We start from the raw sequence: 24,548 nt of genomic DNA, 5'->3' as shown, positions 1-24,548 counted from the left end.
GTCCTTGAGCTGTTCTTGTCTATTAATGTGCTGTATTATGTCATGTTTTGTGTGGACCCCAGGAAGAGTAGCTGCTGCTTTTGCAACAGTTTTGACTGATTGATTGAATTTATTGGTCCATTTTTTAAATACATACTGTACATAAGGGTGCTCCAGCCAGTGACGCCTCCACATTCAATTTAAGAAAATCATCAAGGATAACACAAAGCTTAAAAGCTTATTTCCATTGTGGTCCTTTTGGAAGGGGAACGGGGGATGCAGCAAGTTTAGGTGTAGTGCAGCTGTAGTTGCAACAGACAATGACAGACAGAATTGTTGTTTGTTTCATAAAATGAGCTAATTAGTACAGTTCCACTCCTAATAAACAACATACCCTTAATATATACAAGACAATCACAATATGACACACAATAGGCAGACCATATGCTATCCCGGGCATTTCCTTCTCAGCCACGCACTATAATCTTACTACACACTTTTGAGACTTGCTACTGTTTAGCAATTCTTTCAGTGAGAACTTGAAACTACCCATTGAAGGTATACGTTTCAAATGATTTGGAAGACTATTCCAAAGAATGGCAGCTGAGTAAAAAAAAGTTTATTTCCCCATACCACTATTAAATCTAAAATGAACAATATCAGTTTCACTCTTTCAGTTTCACCAAGTTAAAGTAGTTACATAGGTACCTCAGGACCATACTGTGGACAATCTTATGGACAAGACACAATTTAATCTGAGAGACTCTCTCGTTCCACTTTGAGCAATCTAAGGCTTTCAAAGTGGGAATGGTCAAGATTAATATGTGCTGGAAGTTTAAGAGTTATCCTGACTAATTTGTTCTGAGATGTCTGGAACTGATTTTGTATTATCTGTGGGGCACTATTGTACCAGGAAGAGCACGCATAGTTGAAGTGGCACTGAACAAGAGCCCCTGTCAATGCCACCATTGCATTCTTATCCAGATATTTGAAGGTTCTTGCCAGAAACCAAATTTGATGGTTCACTTTGGAGATAACTTTTTGTGCCATGCTCTCTTCTGTCAGATGGTTATCTAGTAATTAACAGTGCTTTACTGTGACTACTAAGTCATCTACTACCACCTTAAAATCAGAGGATTTCCTCAGCTTCACTTTCCAAGGTGAAGTGACAGCTTATAGCCATTTACTGACATTCCAAAGTTCAGCACTGAGGGCTTTCTCAACCACATGTTTGTCTTTGTGGGAAACCAACAGTGCAGAATCATCTGCATAGAGGAAAAGGTCACATGTACAGGCAGATTTCAGATCATTTATATACAACAAAAAGAAAAGTGGAGCCTGCACTCCCTTGGGGTTTAGACAGGGTCTCATCCACATTCTGTTTTCTTCCTTGCAGATAAGAGCTAACCCATTTTACAGCTAAGTTATTCAAGCCCATGGCTCTTAGTTTGATTAAACAGAATCTCATGATCCACTGTATCAAACACCTTTTGGAGATCTAACATAACCATACCACAACAGTTCCCTCCATCTACTTCCTTCCTGGTGTAGTCAGTTAGATATAGTAGGCAACTATTGGTGGAATGGGATTTCCTAAAGCCAGATTGGAGCTCATATAGTAGGTTATGTAAGGAAATATCTGCTAATATCAATCTGCTTGAACATAATCTTTTCCATGACCTTAGATAAAATACACAGGATTGAGACAGGCCGGTGGGGATCCTAATAAAATACCAAATACCATATCTGATAGGGGGTTCTCAGCACATTGATGAGAACCCTGGGGGTCCTTGGACCTCCATATGGGAACCCCAGAATATAGGATTGCCTACTGTATCCATACACCAACATACCATTCATTGGCTTTATTTGAGAATCTGCCTGAAAACCACTTGTACCATAACTGTAGGCAGGCATTACAGTCCCTATACCATGTATTACATGTTTTGGTAGCGCAAGCGCCCTCTATTGATTGGATGTATTGGCTGAGAGCTGAGTTGGTGGGTTCAGCTCAAACCAGCAGTATTTAGCTAGCTAGCTTGGCACAACCTGGGAGGGACTGCTAAAATGTTACCATTATCTATAAAAGACGACGAGTACAAGCCACCCAAATTCAACCTCCTAGCCAAGATTTCAGGATGGTTCAGGTAAATTGTCTTATTTGTTTGTGTTCTTGCTGTATTTTGTAGGTCTTAATTAGCTTGTTAGCTAGCTATTTTGATTCTATGCTCACTGCACTGCTAGCTTAATTCAGATGTGTAAAATATGATGCCAAATATTATGCTGTAGTTACCTAGCTAACGTTAGCTACCAAAAACAGCTTGGTAGGGGACCATCCACCTTGGTTGCTGACCAAATAGATATTTGTTAGTTAGCTCCATATACAAAAATAAGGCTAGGTTAACTGTCTTGATAGCCAGTTAGCTTCAGATGCACGAATGTCAGCTGGACACCAACACAGCTGGAAGTTAGTTACTTCCGACTTACTTAGCTAGCGTAGGGGGGGGGGGGGGTTGTATAGTATTACATATTTGTGTGCGGTCAACAACATGCTTGTTCAGGAAATTGATGCAATTTTGCACGTTTGACATAGGTAGCTACTTCTCATTCTTAACTGGCTCTACTGTTTTGTTGAGCGCAAGCTAGCAAACGTTAGTTAGGTAACGTTAGCTTGGTTGATAACTCGCGCTAGCTGCGATTCTAATTCAGTGAACTTTCTTTTTCCCCAGATCTATCCTATCTGATAAAACATCACGCAATTTGTTTTTCTTTCTCTGTCTGAATCTGTCCTTTGCTTTTGTTGAATTATCGTACGGCATATGGAGTAACAGGTAAGTTCCGTATCATTCGATGGGAAAAGCCTAACAAACGCAACTCTTATTTCAGGATGTGCCACGTATGTCTAAGCAAGCGTTGTACCAACAATGCCCGTTGTTTGCACTGTCTCCATCAGTGGGAATGCACCACAAACTACATTATAACATCTAGCTAGACACATGTTATTCCATAGTTATGTGTTTTGAAATGGCTATCCATCTTGATGGCTCTATTTTATGCATGCATTTCTGCCAGGACATCCTATCTGCAACGTGTTCAAATTGTTGCCTGGAACCAGCTGCTAGGGTTAAAATGTCACTGTCATAAAATCCATGTGTTCCCATAGACAAGTAACTAGCTAATTAGAACTAATATGTGCAGTAATGTTTTATCAGCCGTAACTTAGTCATTCATAAAAAACATTTTTTGTGTGTTTTAGTGTAACTTTTATCCCCGGCAATTGCAAAGCTTGGGGAGGATAGATATCTGGTGTGGGAGACTGTCTAGTCTAACAAGTTGTTTTTTGTGTGTGTGTGTGTATGCTCTCAGTTTAGGTTTGATATCAGATTCCTTTCACATGTTCTTTGACTGCACTGCACTTTTAGCCGGACTTGCAGCCTCCGTGATTTCCAGGTGGAGGTCGAATGACTCATTCTCATATGGGTACGTATGCAAGCAATGTAGACTGTAGCTTCACTTTTTGCGCCTTCGCTAGCAAAGGTAACGCTGCCTCCAAAACTGATAAGGAGTCTCTGCTAATGTTTACATTTTGAAGTTTGTGACGTCTTACCAAGCGTATATGGTTACCTGTATAATGTTTGATCTTATGCCTTTATTGATATCCAGGGTTGCCAATCCTGCTGGTGATCGCTAAATCTGCACCTTTAGTACATATTTGGATGTGTGTATTGTTACTAATATAACAAAGGTGTTGCAGCTGAATGGAGTGATTTCAGTTCAAACTGATTGTATTTAAGTTCTATAATTCTGAATTTGGATTTTGAATTTGTAATGCACAAATGGAATCATTGAATTCATAATTGACCTTGTATTTCATGATTTGATACTGAGTTGAATGAATATTGCATTCAATTTTAAATTGTATTGAACATTCAAGTTCAATATTTTTATTTTCAGTTTCAAAATGGTAGATAGTGAATTCATTGTCTGTGTCTAAAGTTTACAAACTATAATTTCAAGTTTATCAATATTTAATATATTCAACTTCTCAGACATTAAATTCTCTAAATTCAGATTCAAAAACCAGAGATGTAATCCTGGTACTTTTCCAGACAGGAAAGGTAGTCAGAGGCTATCTGTTCTCCTCTGTCTGTGGTAAAGTTTCTGAAGCCAATGTGGCATGTTGAATATTTTCTTCCGATGAATTTGTCTACTGTTTGAACCGTTTTGGCTATTATGACCCCATTCCTGACGCTAACACTCTTGGACATGGACGTGCCTTCTGTTCCCTAATATGAATATCACAGGCCATGTAGGACACGTTAGAAGGAAGTGTCACAAGTTTGACCTCCATAAGAATAGATTTGAATAGCCCTGTCATAGCCTTTCTACGTCTTATTTCATTTTGCACTTGTGACTGACTGGGTTTGAACCAGGTCTCCTATATGTAACAAGACTGTGCCGATCCACTTAGCTAAACCCATGGGGAGGAACTCAGGAAGCTAACACAAGTCTTCAAGTCTGCAGCAAGGTTACTCCTCAAAAGAGAGTAGTTCATCAGACCACCTCGGTCACATTTCACTGCCCTTTGAACTCCTACTCAGAGATCACGGCACCAAACTGTCTGGGTTCGAAATCAGGCCTACCGTGTTCTGTGGCCAACGGAGGCATAAGGATCTGTGCCCTCCATTTTAATGAGTGCAACAGAGGTGATTTGGGGATCCATGCATGTGATGAGCAACCTTGCCTGAGACCTGAAGACTTGTTTTACTGATGGGGTTCTGACCCAGGTATCCTGAGCGCCAGACAATGCAACTTTTCAGGTCTCAGACAAGTCACTCATCACATGAGCGTTGTCACCGAACCACTTGCGTTACACTTCACCCCCCTTTGACCTCCTTGAAGAGACCATCCAAGTCACAGGACTAATGCCTAGGCTTTAGCTCAGCAGGCCAACAGTCTTAACCCAGTCAGTCACATGTTACCCTTATAATGATGACCCTTGCTGGAGACTTAAAACTACACGATATATGCGAAAGTATGTGGACACCACTTCAAATTAGTGGAATCTTCTATTTCAGCCACACATATGGCTGACGGGTGTATAAAATCACACCGCCATGCAATCTCCATAGACAAACATTGGTAGTAGAATGGTCTGTGAAATTTCTGCCCTGCTAGAGCTGCCCCGGTCAACTGTGCTGTTATTGTGAAGTGGAAACGTCTAGGAGCAACAACTGCTCAGCCGCGAAGTGGTAGGCCACACAAGCTCACAGAACAAAACCACTGAAGCGCGTAGCACGTAAAAATCGTCTATCCTCGGTTGCAACGCTCACTACCGAGTTGCAAACTGCCTCTGGAAGCAACGTCAGCACAAGAACTGTTCGTCAGGAGCTTCATGAAATGGGTTTCCATTGCTCACACAAGTCTACGATCACCATTTGCAATGCCAAGTGTCGGCTGGATGAGAGTAAAGCTCGCCGCCATTGGACTCTGGAGCAGTGGAAACGCATTCTCTGGAGTGATGAATCATGCTTTACCGTCTGGCAGTCCGACGGACGAATCTGTTTTTGGCGGATGCCAGGAGAACGCTCTCTGCCCGACTGCATAGTGCCAACTGTAAAGTTTGGTGTAGGAGGAATAATGGTCTGGGGCTGTATTTCATGGTTCGGGCTAGGAAATTGGGAAATCTTAGAGCTACAGCATACAATGACATTTTTGTGCGTCAAACTTTGTGGCACCAGTTTGGGGAAGGCCCTTTCCTGTTTCAGCATGACAATGCCCCCGTGCACAAAGCGAGGTCCATACAGAAATGATTTGTCGAGATTGGTGTGGAAGAACTTGACTGGCCTGCACATAGCCCTGACCTCAACCCCATCAAAGACCTTTGGGATGAATTGGAACGCCGACTGCGAGCCAGGCCTAATCGCCCAACATCAGTCCCCGGCCTCACTAATGCTCTTGTGGCTGAATGGAAGCAAGTCCCCACACCAATGTTCCAACATCTAGTGGAAAGCCTTCCCATAAAAGTGGAGGCTGCTGTGTCAGCAAAGGGGGGACCAACTCCATATTAATGCCCATGATTTTGGAATGAGATGTTTGACGAGCAGTTTGATGTCCACATACTTTTGGTCAAGGAGTGTATGTCTTCATGTTGCTCATCACATAAGCGTGTATAACCAAACCCCACACTTGATGAGTAACCTTGCTGGCTCTTTAAGACTTGTATTAGTGTAGCAGATGGAGATCTGTGACACTCACGATGGGTTGGAATGCTTTGTACGAGCTGAATCAGGGGGGAGCGGTACTTGCTAAGCAGGCAGCGTGACGTCCTTTACAATGGTGCTACTGGACTCTGGTCTACAGTTGCAAGTCAACCACTGGAGTTGCTGTAGAGTGAGTTTGTGGGGTGAATGTAGCAGATGGGATCTGAAACTCACTCATCAGCCTGAAGTGTCGCCCCTTGTCCAATTGAAGGCCTTTTTCAACAGCGTGGTGTGTTGGAACTCTTCAGGAGGGCGGTCACGTGTGTTTTGCGAGGCAGAGGACCTGAGTTCGAGTCTCTATGAGCTGAATCAGGGGGGAGCGGTACTCGATAAGCAAGCAGCATGTTGTCCTTTTACATACATTTCCTGAACTTATCCCTATAGGCTTTTAACTAGGTGGGCTAACAGTCTTGTGACATGCAGGATACCTATTTCGAACCCAGTCAGTCACAATATTAAATGGAGAGTGGAACAGTTATCTACTTTAAAAAAAACGTTAGCGCCAAATTCATAGGCAGAAAATGTATTCAACATGCCACATTGGCTTTAGAATCCACCAGAAGCTTCTGTTTACCATAGAGTTTAATCCTCTGTTCTCCTCTACCTTTCCTGTCTGGCAAAGTACCAGGATGTTGTCTCTGGTTTTGAATCTGAATTTAGAGAACTGAATTTAATAATAAACGTTGATTAACTTGAAATTATAGTTTGTAAACTTGATACACAATTAATGCAATATCTACCATGAAACTGAAACTTAATATATAAATATTGAATTTGAATATTCAATTACATTTAAATACATTTAAAACTTAATGCAATATTAATTTCAGTTTCAAATCAAATACTATATCAGTTTATGAATGAAATTATTTAATTTGTGCATTACACGTTTAAAAAATATTACGTTCAAATTCAATATCCTAATACAAAATTATGGAATTCAAATACATTTTGTTGGCACTGAAATAGCTCCAGCTGTTTTTAAATCACATTGATTAGCCTCTATTGTTGACCTGTGTGTACTGCACTTCCCTTTCTGTTTTCAGATACGTGAGGGCGGAGGTGTTGGCAGGGTTTGTGAATGGCCTGTTCCTCATCTTCACTGCCTTCTTCATTTTCTCAGAAGGCGTAGAGGTATGCCACAGAACACAATGAGTTTGATTAGGAGTATTTCACATATTGAAAACAACATTGATTTGAATGATTTTGATAAGACAAGGCCTATATTGTCTAAATATTGTTGAATCACAGTGCTATCAACTTTTATTTAAGATGACCAATTCTCAGTAACGATGTTGATTTGACTGGTCTTGTCTCCTGCTGCATCTGACAGAGGGCTTTGGAGCCGCCACACGTGAATCACGATCGTCTGCTCCCTGTGTCTGTCGCTGGGCTGCTGGTGAACCTGGTGGGCATCTTTGTGTTCCAGCACGGGGGCCACGGCCACTCTCACGGAGGGGATGAAGGTAAGATGAGGACATCTCTCGCTCTCCCCGTAGTCACTTTACACATCTACCATATCACTCCATGTTTTGCTAATCTTCACTCTCTCGCAAGTGGTCACTCCACGCTTTCCTGATAGTCCCTGTACTACTTCTTTGCGCTTCTATGCAAGGTCTAAAAGCATATAGTGTTGGGGTGGAGCCATGCGTTGATTCAACTCATCCACCCATCACTTGTGTCCCCTAAAGTTCCTTTACTTTGTGGTCCCCCAAGTTGTTCTCTCAAATTCCATCAGGCTCACTGCCTAACCCCTTTCTGCTCTTAAGTCACCAGTCCCTGTACCCTTTTCAAACACTAATAGCTTGCCTCATATAATGGCGTGATACTAAACTCTGCAAAAAAAGAAACGTCCTCTCACTGTCAACTGCATTTATATTCAGCAAATTTAACATGTGTAAATATTTGTATGAACATAAGATTCAACAACTGAGACATAAACTGAACAAGTTCCACAGACATGTGACTAACAGAAATGGAATAATGTGTCCCTGAACAAAGGGGAAGGGGGGGTCAAAATCAAAAGTAACAGTCAGTATCTGGTGTGGCCACCAGCTGCATCTCCTCATGGACTGCACCAGATTTGCCAGTTCTTGCTGAGAGATGTTACCCCACTCTTCCACCAAGGCACCTGCAAGTTCCTGGACATTTCTGGGGGGAATGGCCCTAGCCCTCACCCTCATATCCAACAGGTCCCAGACGTGCTCAATGGGATTGAGATCCGGGCTCTTCGCTGGCCATGGCAGAACACTGACATTCCTGTCTTGCAGGAAATCACGCACAGTGGCATTGTCATGTAAGGATGAGCCTGCAGAAAGGGTACCACATGAGGGAGAAGGATGTCTTCCCTGTAACGCACAGCGTTGAGATTGCCTGCAATGACGACAAGCTCCGTCCGATGATGCTGTGACACACGGCCCCAGACCATGACGGACAATCCACCTCCAAATCGATTCCGCTCCAGAGTACAGGCCTCAGTGTAACGCTCATTCCTTCGACAATAAACATGAATCTGACCATCACCCCTGGTGCGACAAAACCACGACTCGTCAGTGAAGAGCACTTTACTCTTCACAGTGAAGAGTAACTCAGGCAGTTATTGTTGCCATGCTGTACCTGTCCCGCAGGTGTGATGTACCGATCCTGTGCAGGTGTTACACATGGTCTGCCACTGCGAGGATGATCAGCTGTCCCTCCTGTCTCCCTGTAGCACTGTCTTAGGCGTCTCACAGTACAGACATTGCAATTTATTGCCCTGGCCACATCTGCAGTCCTCATGCCTCCTTGCAGCATGCCTAAGGCATGTTCACGCAGATGAGCAGGGACCCTGGGCATCTTTCTTTTGGTGTTTTTCAGAGTCAGTAGAAAGGCCTCTTTAGTGTCCTAAGTTTTCATAACTGTGACCTTAATTGCCTACCGTCTGTAAGCTGTTAGTGTCTTAATGACCGTTCCACAGGTGCATGTTCATTAATTGTTTATGGTTCATTGAACAAGCATGGGAAACAGTGTTTAAACCCTTTACAACGGATATCTGTGAAGTTATTTGGAATTTTACGAATTATCTTTGAAAGACAGGGTCTTGTTGTGGCAGGAAATTGAGTCGCACTACATGCACATGACTTAAAGCTGCAGCTCATGACAAACACTCCTCTGCAATGGCTGTTAATTTAGTTCACCATTCTGCAAACGTCATTGCTGCTGCTTATGTTCACCTCCGCTCCACCTATTGTGGTTCTGCTCTTCTGTCTGTCAGGGGAGATTAACTCGGCTCTGCTTATAGTATGGCTTTGGTCAGTTTAATTAGCTATATATGCTCTCAACAGTTGAATGGATAAACCTAACGGTTAAGGTTTACCAATTCAATTGTTGGGAACATAGTGTGCAACTTTATTTTTTAGAAAGTATACAGTGCATTTGGAAAGTATTCAGACCCCTTCCCTTTTTCCACATGTTCTTACGTTACAGCCTTAATCTAAAATGGATTCAATAAAAAAGGTTTCTCATCAATCTACACAATACCACAAGAAAACAGGTTTCAAATATATATATATATATTTTTAATAAAAAAAAAAAAAAAATGATACCTTATTTACATAATTATTCATACCCTTTGCTATGAAACTCGAAATTGAGCTCATCCTGTTTCCGTTGATCATTGTTGAGATGTTTCTACAACTTGATTGGAGTACATGTGGTAAATTCAATTGATTGCACATGATTTGGAAAGGCATACACCTGTCTATAAGGTTCCACAGTTGACAGTTAATGTCAGTGTAAAAACCAAGCCAAACCAAGCTCTGAGACAGGATTGTGTCGAGGCACAGATCTGGGGAAGGGTACCAACATTTTTTTTGCACAATTGAAGGTCCCCAAGAACAAAGTGGCTTCCATAATTGTTAAATGGAAGAAGTTTGGAATGGCTGCCTGGCCAAACTGAGCAGTCGTTGGAGAAGGGCCTTGGGCAGGGAGGTGACTAAGAACCCAATGGTCACTCTGACAGAGCTCCAGGGTTCCTCTGTGGAGATGGTTGTCCTTCTGGAAGGTTCTCCCATCTCTGCAGCATTCCACCAATCAGGCCTTTATGGTGAGTGGCCAGATGGAAGCCACTCCTCAGTAATAGGCACATGATAGCCCGCTTGGCGTTTACCAAAAGTCACCTACTTAATAAAGGACTTTGACCATGAGAAACATTTTTCACTGGTCTGATGAAACCAAGATTGAACTCTTTGGCCGGAATACCAAGCATCACGTTGTGGGCATGTTTTTCAGCAGCAGGGACTGCGAGGCTAGTCAGGATCGAGGGAAAGATAAACGGAGCAAAGTATTGAGATCTTTGATGAAAACCTGCTCCAAAGTGCTCAGGACCTCAGACTGGTGCGACGCACACAGCCAAGACAACACAGGAGTGGCTTCAGGACAAGTCTCTGAATGTCCTTGAGTGGCCCAGCCAGAGCCCGATCAAACATCTCTGGAGAGACCTGAAAATAGCTGTGCTGCAACGCTCCTCATCCAACCTGACAGAGCTTGAGAGGATCTGTGGAGAAGAATGGGAGAAACTCCCCAAATACAGGTGTGCCAAGCGTCTAGCGTCATACTTAAGGCTGTAATCGCTGCCGAAGATGCTTCAAAGTACTGAGTAAAAGGGTCTGGATACTTATGTGATATTTCAGTTTTGTATTTTGCAAAGATTTCCAAAAACCTATTTTTTTGCTTTGTCATTATGGGGTATTGTGTGTAGATTGATGAGGAAAAAAACATTCATCCATTTTAGAATAAGGCTGTAACGTAACTGTGGGAAAAGTCAAGGGGTCGGAATACTTTCCCAATGCGCTGTACTTTCCCATAGTCGGCACCTCTACAAACATTGAGTGCTTTTTACAGAACACATTCCTCAAGTTGGGAGCACCCCTACTAGACCCTAAACACCAAGACCAAATGATTTGTCATTCGCCTTTTATGTTCAATAGAACTGACAACACAAATGTATTTGTAGGTGTAATCTGTGTTTTACGGTCATTTTGCAGGTCACGGCCACAGCCACTCTCTGTTCAATGGCAATGCAGGTCACGGACACAGCCATGGGGGGCATGGGCACGAGTCCAAACATGGAGATGGGCACGAGCACAGGCATGAAGATGGACACGGGCACAGCCACGGACATGGGCACAGCCATGGAGAGCACGGCCACTCCCACGAGGACCCTCACTGCCATGGTAAGGCAACAACACTTCCTGGCATAGAAAAACCAAATGCCTGTAATGCAGTATGAGAATAATTATTTTGATCTAGAATTGGTAGTTATTTCAGTGGCATCCAGTGTTTTTAAATCTTAATTTAGGTAAATACGCAAAACCATTTTTAGGAGCGTGAATATGCAGTGTATGATTTGCAGGCAAACCGGCAACAATTTCCTAAAAATTGGGTTTTTGTCACAATTGTTGGTGGTTTTATTGAAGCCCATTTTAAATGATTCTGCTTCTGTGTGTTTGCTTTAGAAGTCCAATCCAAATCAAATCCTACCTGGGTCTGTGTTGATGCCTCTTTAAAAAAAAATATATATATATATTTTTAAAGCTCTGCACACACTGGATAAGTGGCCCAAATGTGCAAAATTACACCTTGCCTAAAACACTAGGTGGCGCTATTGCCACATTGCTGATGCTGTCTGCTCAAGTGGACTAAATGATGTCAGGGCAGGGGGATTAGTTTATTAGGTCTGAATGTTCGCTATGCAATTCTTGACTGTTCGCTCTACTGTTGTCTCGCTATTCACACAATTTAGTATTTGCTGGAGCTTTAAGCATATGTGGCAGCACTTCACTCCCTTTTCATTGTGTCCCAGCAGAAGTCTCGATGAACCTATCCAGGTAGTTGAAAGGCTGTTGTAAATCTCATTTGTGGTTAGCCCTGTTTTCTATAGTCAATACTAATTGTCTGCTGTATTTAATTAATGCATGAATTTACTTATTTCAGATGAACTGCACACGCCAGGGAAGGGCTCCAGCAAACAGATTTTGCAAGGTACTGAACATTGAAATGACTTGACTAATTCGACGCAGCTTTTTACTTCTCTTTGTTCACCTATTGTACAGTGCCTTCGGAAAGTTTTCAGACCCCTTGACATTCCCCACATTTTGTTACATTACAGCCTTATTCTAAAAAGGATTACATATACATGTATTCTCAGAAGTCTACACACAATACCCCATAATGACAAAGGGAAAAACAGGTTTAGAATTCTTTACAAATGTGTAAAAAAAAAAAACAATTTTTAAATAACCTTTTCTATGATACTCGAAATTGAGCTCAAGTGCATCCTGCTTCCATTTGATTGGAGTCCACCTGTGGTAAATTCAATTGATTGATCATAATTTGGAAAGGCACACACCTGTCTATATGAGGTCCCAGAGTTGACAGTGATTGTCAGTGCATAAACCAAGCCATGAGGTTGAAGGAATTGTCCGTAGAGCTCTGAGACAGGATTGTGTCATGGCACAGATCTGGGGATAGGTACCAAAACATTTCTGCAGCATTGAAGGTCCGCAAGAACATAGTGGCCTCCATAATTCTTAAATGGAAGAAGTTTGGAACCACCAAGACTCTTCCTAGAGCTGGCTGCCCGGCCAAACTGAGCAACAGGGCAGGGGAGAAGGGCTTGGTAAGGGAGGTGACCAAGAACCCGATGGTCACTCTGACAGAGCTCTAGAGTTCCTCTGTGAAGATGGGAGAACTTTCCAGAAGGACAACCATCTCTGCAGCACTCCACCAATCAGGCCTTTAAGGTAGAATGGCCAGCCGGAAGCCACTCCTCAGTAAGACAGCCCGCTTGGAGTTTGGCAAAAGACACCTATTTGGCCTGAATGCCAAGCGTGACATCTGGAGTAAACCTGGCACCATCCCTAGGGTGAAGCATGGTGGTGGCACAGCGTCATGCTGTGGGGGTGTTTTTCAGCGGCAGGGACTGAGAGACTAGTCAGGATCGAGGCAAAGATGAACGGAGCAAAATACAGAGTTCTTAGATGAAAACCTCCTCCAGAGAGCTCAGGACCTCAGACTGGGGTGAAGATTCACCTTCCAACAGGACAGCGACACTAAGCACACAGCCAAAACACAGGAGTGGCTTCAGGAGAAGTCTCTGAATGTTTTTGAGTGGCCCAGCCAGAGCCCAGACTTGAACCCGATCGAACCTCTCTGGAGAGACCTGAAAATAGCTGTGCAGCAACGCTCCACGTGCAACCTGATAGAGCTTTAGAGGATCTGCAGAGAAGAATAGTACAAACTCCCCAAATACAGGTGTGCCAAGCTTGTAGCGTAATACCCAAGAAGACTCGTGGCTGTAAACCCAGCCAAAGGTGCTTCAACAAAGTGCAGAGTAAAGAGTCTGAAGACTTATGTAAATGTCTGGTAAATCTTTTTACATTTTTTATTAACACAAATAAAAAATAAACAGTTTTTACTTTGTCATTATGGGGTAGTGTGTGCAAATTGATGAGGGAAAATATATTTTTAATAAATTTTAGAATAAGGCTGTAATTTATCAATGTTTAAAAAGTCAAGGGGTCTGAATACTTTCCGAATGCACTGTATGTGGACTGTGCACAAACTATTTTGATCTTCTTAAAAATACCAAAGATATTTACTCATGTCAGACTTGGTAAACCACCATCTGACACACCTTAATGGGCTATAATGTTGTATGTGAGATTGTAGTTATACATTTTCATCCAGTTCAAGGGAAGAATATTGTGTTTTTTTAATGCATCGATAGGGTACGGTTGCCTTGACATAGTAGACATCATGTAGGACTATCTGTTTGATGGTATTTCCAACCTCTCTGAAAAACAAAAACGTTCAAATGGTGTGAGATTTAATGGGTCTGGTAACTTGAATTTGGTGGGGAAATGTCAAGGCACCATTACATCTGAGAAAGAGTCCAGGAGCACTGTCACTAAACTTCTTTGTCCAGGCTTCTGTGGGAAAGGGCTGAAAGGAGAAAGTAGTTTGTCCCTTTCACCCGGCACATAGAGAGCAATGAAGAGAGGGAGAGCGAATGGGCCCTTTGGGAGGCCTGCTTTGGGGAAACACTGGGCCCACACAGAAGTTGGGGTGGCGTAGGGGGCTCTGGAGAACAGAGGAGGAGGGGGATAGGAGAGAGAAAGAGGGGAAGGGGGAGCTGACAGTGCAAAAGGTGACTTAACCACTGTTCCCTTTTGGCCATTGAGGACCTTTCCTCTTTGGGTGGCGTTGTTATGAAGCTAGAACCCAGGAGGTTGGTTGATTATTCCTGTCGGGCTCGGTTTTCCGTTCACAAAGTGCAGGGTACTTTTGGAGTGGAATGACGTCCTCGTCAACATTCCTTTTCAACTCCACAGTTTTCCCCGAAAAAAAATTAAAACCCTACCACATCCAAGGTCATATGTCACTGTAATGTTATACACCCTGCCAGATTGTAGCACTAGATTGGATTTAAGAGAATTGCCCAAATCAAAATTATAGGTCATAGGCACAGTAACAAATTATAATTTTTCATTGACATGCTCCTTTAAATACCTGGTAAATGCTTTTCTTTTTTTTCTCTTTTTTTTGTGCTGCAATGAAAGTGTAACTATCTCAACTTCCGAAGGCTAACCCCAGCCAAACTCCAAAATGGAATTCCATTCATGTTGCATTTCAATTGAAGGACTAAACAAAAGTGGATAAAATGGAGTTATAAAAAACGGTCACTGACCACTTTTTATTTAAATGTTCTGATACTGTATCTAGTCATGGCCTTGAATGTTAAATCATTTATTTTTACTATTTTCTGCATTGTAGAATAATAGTGAAGACAAACTATATGAAATAACACCTATGGAACCATGTAGTAACCCAAAAAATGTAAATATATTTGATATTCTTCAGTCATCACCCTTTGCCTTGATGACAGCTTTGCACACTCTTGGCATTCTCTCAACCGGCTTCACCTGGAATGCTTTTCCAACAGTCTTGGGAGTTCCCACATGCTGAGTACTTGTTGGCTGCTTTTCCTTCACTCTGCGGTCCAGCTCATCCCAAACCCATCCCAAACCATCTCAATTGGTTTAAGGTCGGGTGATTGTGGAGGCCAGGTCATCTGATACAGCACTCCATCACTCTCCTTCTTGGTCAAATAGCCCTTACACAGCCTGGAGGTATGTTGGGTCATTGTCCTGTTGAAAAACATGATAGTCCCACTAAGCGCAAACCAAATGGGAAGGCGTATCGCTGCAGAATGCTGTGGTAGCCATGCTGATTAAGTGTGCCTTGAATTGTAAATAAATCACTGTCAGTGTCACCAGCAAAGCACCCACACACCATCACACCTCCTCCTCCATGCTTCACCGTGAGAACCACACATGGGAAGATCGTCCGTTCACCTACTCTGCGTCTCACAAAGACACGGTGGTTGGAACCAGAAATCTAAAATTTGGACTCATCAGACCAAAGGACCGATTTCCACCGGTCTAATGTCCATTGCTCATGTTTCTTGGCACAAGCAATTCTCTTCTTCTTATTGGTGTCCTTTTTAGTAGTGGTTTCTTTGCAGCAATTCGACCATGAAGGCCTGATTCACACAGTCTCCTCTGAACTGTTCATGTGTCTTGTTACTTGAACTCTGAAGCATTTATTTGGGCTACAATTTCTCAGGCTGGTAACTCTCATGAACTTATCCTCTGCAGCAGAGGTAACTCTGGGTCTTCTTTTCCTGTGGCGGTCCTCATGAGAGCCAGTTTCATCATAGCGCTTGATAGTTTTTGCGAATGCACTTGAAATTTTCCGGATTGACTGACCTTAAAAATGACAGTCCATTACTTTATCTTTGCTTATTTGAGCTATCCTTGCCATAATATGGACTTAGCCCTATTTGGTAAAATACCATCTTCTGTGTACATTGTTACAGCACAACTGATTGGCTCAAACACATTAAGAAGGAAAGAAATTCCACAATGTACTTAACAAGGCACACCTGTTAATTGAAATGCATTCCAGGTGACTAGGTCATGAAGCTGGTTGAGCGAATGCCAAGAGTGTGCAAAGCTGTCAAGGCAAAGGGTGGCTACTTTGAAGAATTTCAAATAAAACATATTTTGATTTGTTTAAAACTTGTTTTGGTTACTACATGATTCCATATGTGTGTTATTTCATAGTTTTGCTGTCTTCACTATTATTCTACAATGTAGAAAATAGTAAAATTTAAAGGAAAAACCCTTGAATGAGTAGGTGTTAAACTTTTGACTGGTACTATATATATCTATATATTGTGTTTGCTGCGGGACAAATTATTTGTAGTTAAGGATGATATGAAATACTTAAGACAACCCATGTTTTACAGGGGTGTTTTTACATATCGTAGCTGACACACTGGGCAGTGTGGGAGTGATCATCTCAGCCATCCTGATGCAGAAGTATGATCTGATGATCGCTGACCCCATCTGCTCCATGTGCATCTCCATTCTCATCGGAGTCAGGTCAGTTGACCTCACACAGTAGTACAATTCCCAACAGGCCACACGCTCATTTTACAAATATTCACGTAAGAGGGAAACTTGAAGGCCAACGTCACACTGCTGCAGGAAAGTACCACACACACACTCAGAGCTAGATTTACTGTGTCGTTTTCACCAGTACAATTTGGAACTTGTCTTCAGGATGGATTAAAATGCGTTCAAAGTAAGCTCAAAACAGTAATGTACTTATCTTTTTAGGTAATATTGCCTTTGTTTGATTTCTGCACTGGTGCAAACACTTAAACACCACAATAGTTGTTATTTTTTACCTCGTGTCGGTCACTTTGATTGTTTTCGCCTTGCCATCGTAACAACTGAACACCAGAGCCATTTCACAAGAATCCCCATCCATTGAGCGCTCCACATGTAGGGCTGAACCCAGGGAATATTGCACACTGGCTTCTCCCATGATGATGAGTATTGGTATTCTGCTATTCAGCTAAATGTCTTTAATGGTGGGTCAGTCTCCACCGTAGACCCACTTCTCCTGGTGCTGCAGAACAAGATGAAACGACAGAGAAGGCAAGCATGCATTCGGGTATGTTGTCTCACCACTTCAAACTGGCCACTGTTAATCTTTCTCAAACGCTGCCAACACCACTGTAAAGTGCAGAATTACAGGACTCGTACAGTGGGGTGGAGTCTTTGTGGCTCCCAGAACATATGGCATCCCAGAAATCATGCTCTGTCCTGCTTTGTAGCATTCTTCAAACGTTTCCTGCCAAGATGTTGCCAAGTAGACTTTTTATGCAGTGTAAGAGTCATGCTCTCTCTACACTAAATAATGCCCAGAATTGATTTGAATGTTCTGTGTAGCCTACATCTGACTTAGGCAGCTTTAGTCAATATGACTCATGATTTACGTCAAGCTCCAGGAAGTTTCAGCAACCAGTAAATTTAAATTGGTTTCTTCATTAGGGGTGAAGACCGACCGAGCCAACCTCAGCAGACAGAACTAGTTGCACTTGCAATAGAGAACCAGTCAGTCCAACAGACAGAATGGGAGGGCCAAGAATTATTCCTTGACCACCTGGCCATTCCCAGCAGATAGGTGGTGTAGCCCAACTTTTACACAACGCGTGACCCTACGAGAAGCGAGTGTGTGTGTGTGACATTTTGGCATCTAAATAATAGATTTAGCTTTTCAGATTTTGTTCCCCAGTGGTACATGGACCTGCAAAATTGCTGAAATCCAGATGGATTCGAAAAAAGATATTTGGTGAGGAATGGACTTGAATGAGTCTTGAGACCCAGAAAAGAGGCATTAGTTCTCAGTGGCTCGCCTGCTCATGTTTTTCTCAATTCTTCACTGTCCTCTGTTAGTCGTACAGTAGGGACAAAGTGGTTGGGGAGAGGGCCCCATTATGCAAATGTAAACTCAGTGAGTAAAGCCTCTCTGGTAAACTTGTTCGCCATCTCTCTTTGAGCCTTTTCTTTCCTCCTATCTGGAATGTGGTTGTGATCTGTGACTGTTCCGTTTTAAATATGTGTGAACAAAGCCATCCTTTTAGTGTGGATTTCTCCCCTTTTCTTGATCTGCCTGAGTGGGGTTTTGTCATTGAGACTTAAGCCGAAGCATTTTTCCTGAAGTTTTTCTCGATAGCCATCTGTGAAAGGCAAAGAAATTAACAGTTCACATGTTGGACAATGAGAACAAACGAACCCACCTAGGCTTATTCTACAGCATGTTGCATTCCATCTTGGAACCAAGTGAGGCTCGTAAAAAAAGCCATTTCAATACAGGTGCGATATGGGACAAGTGAGGGGAGAGGAGCAATTAAATAGCAAATAAAATAATGAAGCAGATGTGAGCCCCAAAATAAGCAGCGAAAAACATGCAACTAACCTCCAACGTTGTAAAACCACCTAATCTGCAGCTGGTATTTGGCTATTATTTTCAGAATGTTTGTACTTCTTGTTTTTGTTAAGCGGCTGGACGGGAAAAATGGAGAGCGAGAGAGTAGTCAAACAGGGATTTGAAAACATTTCCCCTTTGTGGACATTTTGTTGGACCCCACCCAGATGGTTGTGCGGGATCGGAGATTAATTTCCACGGGCCTTGATGCGTGTTGTGTTTTGTCATGAATATTTGTTTTTGTTTTGAGTGTAATCGCCTTCCTGTTAGTTTAAGTTCTGTGTGAAGTTATTTTGGGACCTCGTATTGTGATATCTTGATAAAACCCTTTAGCACTGCAAAGAGTACTGGATTCATTCCAGAAGAACTCAAAATGAAAGATTTGTGTAATTACTTGAAGTATATTCCCCACCGTTCTGGAATGGCCATCATCCATTTGTGGGATTCAAGATTCAAACAATATTGGCCTACAGATATCATTTTACTATTTGATTACCTAGTGAAATGGACCGTAGTTCTCTCTCTGTTATTGGACCGGCAGAAGGACAGTGGGTTGTTTGGAGAAATGGAAGTCAGTGTGTGTGCTCCCTGAACCTCAGCTGGTTGATGACCATGTTGTATTTTCTTTTGCTGACATTGACCACATTTGGAGGCTGGAGGACTATTAAGGGGAGGGGCGCATCTTTCCCATCCTCCCTGAACGGCCATACTTGGAAGAACCCTTTGCAGCTTGCAAAAACTGTACAGAACCAAGCACAGACCCCTTGCACGTGTGTGTTTGCCTTGGGCCGTCCCAGTGTATTTCTTTGTGTGCCTCGGTCAAGGCCTGGTGGCTGCTGGCCTCGCACCAAAGGGGGAATATCTGGGTTGGCTGTGGACAGATGGAACAGTCTGTGCAGCCTGTGATTAGTGAGTGGAGAGAGGTGGTTAGAGGCCCCTGCGGGCCCCTTGGCTCTCTCTGTGGGGCTGTGGGTTAGCTGGGGCCTCATGTGGGACTCTGCTGCTGGGACCAAGAGCCCGGTTGAGGCTCCTCCCTCCCTGCTGGAGGAAAAGGAGCCAAAGGCTGGGTAATGACTCCCAGGTGAAAGCCTGGAAACCAGATAAGGTAGGCGTGAATAAATTAGGACACACTATGTAAATACGAGTACTAATCAAGGCCTTTTGGGACAGTGATTTTGGCTCATTTGAAATGAGGATAACTATTGGAATGATGTTAGAGACGACAGTGTGCTAAGACGAATTGGCTTTGAGTTGCTAGTGTGGCAACTCCTTGTTACAGATGTTTGAACAGTACATACCCAGGTGCCATACACAAGTAAATTGATTACATATAACGGGTGAGTGCTATACGTTAACTTGAATGCTGTTTATTGTGACCCAATTATTGAAGTCTTGAAGTCTCCTTTTTTTTTTTTTTATACTTCCAACCTCGTACATAATTGGTCTAAGTGTACTCTTACCTTTTGACCTCTGTTACATCATTCCCTTGAGGTTTTCCCTTTAATGAACTAGACTTGGCAGAAGAGCCATTGAGTTGGCTGGTAATGAAGGTGATGTTTCAGGCCAGGGCTTGAGGTTAGGTAATGAACCCTTCTGCCACATAACCACTGTGAAAGCCCTCCCCTTTCTGATGGTCACATAGGGCCTTGTGTTTTCATTGTTCCCTCTTTAATGCTGTCACGTTTCCTTGAGTTGAGAAGACATAAAGAGTCGAAAGGCAGAAAGCTGAGACACTACTTTCGTCAATTCTTGACAATAACCAGGTTTCCATCCAACTATTTAATGCGGCTGAATTACCTGACGCATAAAAAAGTCACGACAGGGCTGATGGAAACAGGACATGTCTGTACAATTTCATAAATTTCGACACCATTTGTTCGTTCGACGTGATGGGATCTTGTCGGTAAAATTAATTATGCAAGAAATGGTGGTGGAAAATCTAACACATAGAAGGAAACTTGGAGTCACACACTATGTCACATTGTAGGCCTTGTACCACCACAATATGGATAAGCATGAAAAGTTTATAGGCAGATGAAGTTATTTATGATAAACTTCACATTGTGGTTAAGTGCACGGTGATCATGCAATTTCCCAATCGGCTAAATATCGAGGGTATTTGATTGCTGGTGACATGATGATCGGTGCTTGGCTGCCAATTTAACAAATACAATTATTGCTCTTATCCATATCTCATCATATAACCTGTCCACTTTATCAGCGAACTTGTCGAGAGCATGCGTCAACCAGACTGGGCAAATTTGCTATATTATCGTAGAAGTTTGTGATAAAACCATTGGTAGAGTTGAAACTCTTTAAAACAAATTTATTTTATGTGCACTACAACATGCACAGCCTTTTATCCACCACAATTTACTTTGATGGAAACACCCCTCATTGTTTTTATGCATATATTTGAATATTCACATAAATCTGTCGCCAATTGGATAGAAACCTAGCTACTGGTCAGTTTGATTCATTTTATTACATAAAAAAAAAAAAGAAATGACAATGTAGAGTAGTTTTGGCCTCCCCTGTCTACTAAAACCACACCATTTTGTTTAAGGTAACCATCCTAGTGTAGCTGACTAATGATAGGTTTTTCATGCTCCTTTGAATCAGAGGGACTTCTGATGGTTTTAGATGTGGGGATGAGATTTCACTAGCATGTCATGCTTAACCCACATGTCCTACATTGCCATTGGCTCTCCATTTAATAACCGGTTTACATGTTATTTCACCTCTCCTCTTTTCAGTGGCTTGGGTCAGTATCGTGTTCAAGGCCATGCGTCTGAGATTTATGTATCCATCTTAAACTGTATTTCTAACTTCTCAGCCCATGTTATCCATGGCAGGTCTGTGCCCTTTTTTAGATGTTCTCATGATGAACATATGCTTTCATTCAGAATGGGTGGATGTAGGCTTAATTTTCTTCTTGTTGTGGTGGAGCTTCCCTAGTTTTGCTTCATTGTTCAACTCCAAGACTGTTCGCTCCAAGGCCTTGAATGTGGGTCTGACTCCCTCTCTTTACAACTCGGGGAATTCCAGAACAGTGTTGACACTTTGGCAGCCCCTCATTGGAAGAGCATTTTTTTTCCCCGTTGGGAAGAAACAGGATTTGGTTCAACCTCATCATGCAGTAATGTCAGTATGAGTCAAATGTTGCCTACTGTTAGTATTGGTTGCCTGGTGAGTGAGATGTTCCCACTTTTTTTGTTGTGGTAAATCTCCCTTGACTGAGGGGTTTAGGCCTATACTGCTCTTGCTACTGTTATTGAATGACTGCTTATATCGATAATACTTAGTGGTTAATTATTATTGTGTGCCTTGCTAAAGATCCTGTACTTGCTAGACCTCCACTAATTGTTGAAAAAATGTTTGTTGAATTGGTTTCCAAAATGCCAATACCAGGGATGTTACACATTGGCGCTTTGAGTCTTGGGTCAAAGCTCGAAATCAGGGATGTCAAACTCATTCCATGGAGGGCCTAGTATCTTCTGGGTTTTTGGTTTTTCTTTTCAATTAAGACCTAGACAACCAGGTGAGGGGCGTTCCTTACCAATTAGTGACCTTAATTCATCAGGCAAGTAAGTACAAGGGAGGAGCGAAAACCCGCAGACATTCGGCCCTCCATGGAATGATTTTGACACGTGCTCTATTAATTATTTATATATTATGATTAAGTTTGTGTGGTGACTGAGTCAGTGCTGTTGAATCTACACAGGAAGGCTGGGGACAATAGTATGATTTCAGAGTAGGGCATTCCCCTCGTGCTGGGAGCTTTCCTGTTTTTAGACTTGTCCAGAGCAGTGGCAAACATTGAGGTCACTGAGTAAGCCATAAATAATGTAACTTCACATTAACATTTTAGCAGAAGCTTAGCTAGAATCCTTAATTGAAATAACTAAGTGCCTACCCCGCCTCTGTTTTGGTAAAAAGCTGAGGGAGGGGCCTGGAGAAATGCATCCACAGCTATCTATACATTTGAGAGTGGTGACAAGGACTGACCATCCATTATATCAAAATTATAGTTTTAACCATGTTTTGAGGCTAGACAGTGTTTGTTTACATTTCAATTGTTTACAAACAGTGGAGTAAAACTAGCTTGAATTTGGATTTTGATGGTTACACCAGTTGAACTTGGCTCATTAAGCATTTAAGTTATTTTCTTCAAGAATCAATGGGTCAAAAAATGTATTGATGTAGCGATTTAAGGATTCTAGCTTTAAGCATAGAGGGCTAACAGAATGTTATGAATTTGAAAGTGTGTACTTTTTTTAGGGTTGTAGATAAGCTTCAATATTGTAGATGGATTGTGGCTTCCTTCAATGTCATTGTCTGCATAATTTCCAATCGCGTGTGAGAACCAACAGTATAGAATCTCGGAGTCAGTAGCTTGTTTTGCTCACTGATTTGATTAATGAAAATTAGTGATGCACCGATATGACATTTTTGGCCGATATCTGATTTTCCTTGCCAAAAAAAACAATACCGATTTTATTTAAAAAAATAGCGGCCTTTTAAGCATTCTAGTACAGTTAAATAGTTAACACACACATGGACACAGCGGTCTAAGGCACTGCATCTCAGTGCAAGAGGTCCCTGGTTCGAATCCAGGCTGTATCACATCTGGCCGTGATTGGGAGTCCCATAGGGCGGAGCACAATTGGCCCAGCGTCGTCCGGGGTTGGTCGTCATTGTAAATTTGTTCTTAACTGACTTGCCTAGTTAAATAAAGGTTACACACACACCCCACACTGACCAAAAAGTTATTTTATTGACATTTACGTATGTCCCCATTACCAGTAAAACATAATCAAAACCAATTTCTTTCACTTACTTGCTGTGCTGTTTCGTTGTTCAGTCGTTTCATTCTCAACCAGGATTTCTATGGAACTCCGTTTGACTCTTTGCATGTCAAAAAAGAGTGTCATTTGACACGTCAAAGTGTTAATTACTATTTGACCAGTCAGGACCTGAATGACTGCACGTCACAGTAATCTAACGCGTTAATACATTTTTTAATGTAGTTATTACACATGTCCGACCGATTCATCGATATGTATGCTATGATGCTGGTAAAGTTGTCTTGCGCACCTACAGTGCTGGTCATAAAAAAAGCTAGCTAGCTCATGGATGCAAACAATATTCTCCCCCAAAAACATAGCAAAACGACATCATCTGTTTCAGTAGCTGTAACGTTAGCTAACTCAATAGCTGTAACGTTAGCTTTGGGCAACAGGGTTAAGTAGTTGGCTAGCTACTTATTTTCATGAACTGAATTTCAATGGGCGAACAACAAGTGGCAACCTAGCTCATACTTAGTCACAAGGATTCCTAAATCATTGCTAAGAATAATGAAAATGACTGCAGTTTCTACTGTTTTCAGGCTGATTGTATTGGTGCTAGCTAGGTACCAAGCTAAAGCTAGCTACCCCAGAAGTTGCGGTTGAACAAATGATGCTTTATTACCAATGCTGTATTGTAAACGCATCGTTCGTGGCCGGTGTTTGCTTGTTTGCAGACTTTTTTTGTACAGCTTTGACAGTGCTACTGTATCTTTTTTGACACACAAAGACCCAAACTGCGTTCCATAGTATGTATGTCGTGAAGCTAATAGCAGTGATGCTATTACTGTGTAACTCCGGTAGGGCAACATCTGAAAAATAGCGCACTTGGTAGTGTGTACCAGTGCTCAACCAGTCGGCGAAAGACAACATCACTTACGACAGAACGGTTGATTGTCAAGGGCAATGAATTCCATTCTTGGCTTTAATGGCAATCGCCTTTAAGTTGTCTCTCTGAAATTGTGTTACTTTCAAATGACTGCTCAATCCACACAGCTTACGTGGGCTAGTTTAGGAATGCTGTATTGCACGCATAGGACATCATTTTACGTGGCGTCATTACGTCATGTACCTACGT

At 42.2% G+C, this 24,548-nt stretch overlaps 1 protein-coding gene across 2 annotated transcripts in view; it reads left to right on the top strand.

Moving 5' to 3' along the window:
* Positions 1 to 1,957: 1,957 nt before the first annotated feature.
* The window catches only part of LOC111975626 (zinc transporter 7), a 31,418-nt gene continuing 8,827 nt past the window's right edge, over positions 1,958 to 24,548 (top strand). The window contains exons 1-8 of one of the 2 annotated variants that reach the window (XM_024004057.2): positions 1,958 to 2,126; positions 2,709 to 2,810; positions 3,346 to 3,459; positions 7,289 to 7,376; positions 7,576 to 7,708; positions 11,267 to 11,455; positions 12,216 to 12,263; positions 16,594 to 16,729. In XM_024004057.2, the coding sequence (XP_023859825.1) occupies positions 2,047 to 2,126; positions 2,709 to 2,810; positions 3,346 to 3,459; positions 7,289 to 7,376; positions 7,576 to 7,708; positions 11,267 to 11,455; positions 12,216 to 12,263; positions 16,594 to 16,729 (890 nt within the window). In that variant the 5' untranslated portion in view covers positions 1,958 to 2,046. Of the gene's footprint in view, positions 2,127 to 2,708; positions 2,811 to 3,345; positions 3,460 to 7,288; positions 7,377 to 7,575; positions 7,709 to 11,266; positions 11,456 to 12,215; positions 12,264 to 16,593; positions 16,730 to 24,548 lie in introns of those variants that run through there. The other variant, XM_070447493.1, reaches the window with a different exon arrangement.

The sequence above is a fragment of the Salvelinus sp. IW2-2015 genome, linkage group LG16 (assembly GCF_002910315.2).
Source record: "Salvelinus sp. IW2-2015 linkage group LG16, ASM291031v2, whole genome shotgun sequence".
Taxonomy (NCBI): domain Eukaryota; kingdom Metazoa; phylum Chordata; class Actinopteri; order Salmoniformes; family Salmonidae; genus Salvelinus; species Salvelinus sp. IW2-2015.
This window is presented reverse-complemented; position numbering and strand designations above follow the sequence as displayed.